At 37.7% G+C, this 3117-nt stretch overlaps 1 protein-coding gene across 1 annotated transcript; it reads left to right on the top strand.

The window, feature by feature from the left end:
* The first annotated feature begins 2214 nt into the window (after positions 1-2214).
* On the top strand, positions 2215-2899 carry LOC119646700 (forkhead box protein G1-like). The gene has a single exon (XM_038047266.1). It carries the CDS (start codon positions 2351-2353, stop codon positions 2870-2872), a length of 522 nt encoding a protein of 173 aa, XP_037903194.1. The 5' UTR covers positions 2215-2350; the 3' UTR covers positions 2873-2899.
* Positions 2900-3117: the final 218 nt, after the last annotated feature.

Genomic DNA, 3117 nt, shown 5'->3' with positions numbered 1-3117 from the left:
TTAATGTATAGGGATAAGCATGAAAGTCTTCTATGTGAATCTAATTAGGACCGAAAATTTTAAATAACTGGCGTAACAGGTCGGTGTTGCGCATCGTAATTCCATTCATTAGAGAATGCAAGTTTTATCAGTTGAGAGTCATAAGATGAAGGTATATATGTTAAATAGGTAATTGGGGTCAAATTCTTGAAAATTATATTACACCAATAACTATAGTACTTAGGAAGACCGACGTCCGTAACATATGTCTTAAAACTATAAGGGCATTATCATTTAGCGGTACATACACTGTATAGCAGGTCGCAATAGGGGTGAAACATGAAATACTACGCTGGATATAGACTGCAACAGCAAGGATAATGATTGCATATGGGGCATTAGTCTGGGTGCATTAAACTAAATGCAGCATATCGGTCAAGGAGCTTACCAAAATTCGAAAACTGGCTTGGGTGTGCATCATTTTAGATGTCGATGCAGGAAAGAGGGCACTTTTCAGAATATCTAGAGGAGTAAGATGATCAGAGGCCTGCTCAAATCGAAGGTAGATTGACATAGTTTTGATAGAAATTTTGAAGCAAAAGGGCAAAAGGGCAAACTGGCGCATTTCGAACCAATGAGTAAGCATACCACCATATTTAACCAAGGAAACTCTAAATTGGTATAGAAGAGTCTTAATGCACGATAAGATCCGTATACTCTAGGTTAGAAAGAATGAGGCAGTGGTTGAGTTAGCTAGGAAAAGGACAGAAGTGCGACTACATGTCCGAGAGCCCTTTTACGAAACCAGGAAGGGGCCCATGGCCATAATACTAAGGAATGAAAAGGAGAGGTTGAGGGATTGAAAGTGATATGAACCAGACCGCTCGCAGAATAATTTAAACCTCACCAGAAACCTAAATTCCCACTTGGCCAAGCTAAGGATATTTGCCGACACTATTTGCAGACTCTGTGAGGAGAGTGATGAAATCGCCATAATATCCGGCACTACAATCAGGTGAGAGAGAGGCTGAAATATCTAGAAGTAAGAAACAACTTAAAATGTCTGGCGGTTTAGGCCTATAACCGCAACATCCTGTAGGTACATTGTAATCATTAAAGGGGCAGAATAGTTCTTTTAAGATTCTGGGCTACTTCCCTTAATCCCATTATTCTTATTACTGAGCAAAATGTGGATCCATAGCAGGAAAGTGTAGGTTTACAGTATTCACCAAATTACAAGCAATTTTCACGGAATATTCAAAGAACGCCTTAACAGCGCTGAAACTAGTATTGTAATCAGTCTAATATTAAGCTCCAAAGGTCGACTATAATTGCCTCTAATGCCGAAATTATAAATGAAAGTCATTTCAACAGAAAAAGTTAATGGTGTTTTAACTTAAGCGATACTTGCCAAAGTTGAAATCTCAACAATCTCGGAGAGAAATTGGCTAAGATTGCGGAAATAAATAATATTACTTCCCTGTGGGCTTCAATTCCAAATTTCCTCTCTCTCTCCGAAAACATTAACAAACCCTTGCATATGATTACCAATTTGCTATTGTTTCCCAATAATATGAAAGTATACGTACCTGGATTCAAAGATCCTTAATCTCACTTTGAATGAACGGTTTTCCCAGAGTCCCGTCTGGAAGTGTTGAAAATAATCTCAAGTAATGAGAAATTAGATAGAAAAATGTAATTAATGGTGACATGATTGTTGTTGACTAAAATATTATAAGTTGTTAACGTTAAAGAGAGCATCCAAATCCAGAATAGAAGGCGACAAAGTTAATAAAAAGGATTATAAACACCTAAATGTTGTAGGTTATGTCTTGTTTCTCGTTGTTCAGATTCTGATGAATCCTTGAATGGTTTTTCCAGATCTTGTCTGGGAAAGTGAAGAATGGTCCTTAATCAGAAATAACTAGGTAAGAAAAATGCAATAGGAGGCCACATTGCTGTCGTTGACTGCATAATTATTAGTTGTTGACGTCAATGGAAGTTTACGATTTTATGTGAAGATGTCCGTAAAGTCAATAAAAAGGATTAGGCACTTCTAGATATTCCAAGAATATAACTGAATTTGCACATGTACACACACCAAAGTATGCCAGTAATTAGTGAGAAACTTAGCCAGAGAAGGACATTACAACGGAAGGAAGAACGGAGGCCGTTTTTGGTATATAAAGAACCATTTTCAAAATCAAAAGCCATTCAATTGAAGTCATTCAGCATCACTTCAATCAGAAGAAATCAGTTTATTTTATATCTATACTTTGAACTTTCGCATAAAAGCGAACTTTACTTCTTCCCAGCAGTGAAATCTTTTGTTTCAATTTGAAGGTTTTAACTTGGACCGGAAGATACCAAAATGGCTTTTCAATCGAATTTTTCTATAAACTCTATTCTTGGCGAGGAAGTAACAAACGACGACCATAGCGTGGATCGGCCCAAATATTCGTATGGCGCATTAATCATGATGGCGATTAAAGCGAGCCCCAAGGGACGGCTAACACTGGCCGAAATATATGAGTATATAACAAACAACTACGAGTATTACAGGACATGCAAAACAGATTGGCAAAATGCTATTCGTAACAATTTGAGTATGAGTGAACATTTTATCAGAATGCCTCGCGAATACGACGATCCTGGACGAGGAGGCTATTGGACCTTAGCAGCACAATATGGACAATTGTTCGTTGGAGATGATACAGGGAGATTGCGCCAACCTCCAGTTCTTCCGATACCCTGCCATTTAGTTCCCGGACCTGCAATGCAAGGTGTGGCGTACCAATATGTAAATTGTAGTATACCCGGGTGCATGTGCTATCAAATGCCGGGACCCATCCCACAAGCGCAACAAATGTATGTTAATATGCAGCAAATGTAGCAAGTGTTGATGAAATGTCAAATCTAGAATATTTATGAAAAAAAAAATAGTTAAGGACAGAGTAAAAAGGTAGAGTAAAAGTAAGCAAAGAACTCAGAAAGATTATAAATCTAAATTGTTTTGTATATTATAGCATCAAAAATGTGTATTTCAAGAAAATTATAAAACCCTTCATTTTAGTCCTTCTTCTTTTTCTTCAGCCGATGTCCCGTTTAAAAGCGGGGTCGGCTGGTCGCAAACGGTTG

Source organism: Hermetia illucens, chromosome 1 (genome assembly GCF_905115235.1).
Source record: "Hermetia illucens chromosome 1, iHerIll2.2.curated.20191125, whole genome shotgun sequence".
Lineage (NCBI taxonomy): Eukaryota > Metazoa > Arthropoda > Insecta > Diptera > Stratiomyidae > Hermetia > Hermetia illucens.
This window is presented reverse-complemented; position numbering and strand designations above follow the sequence as displayed.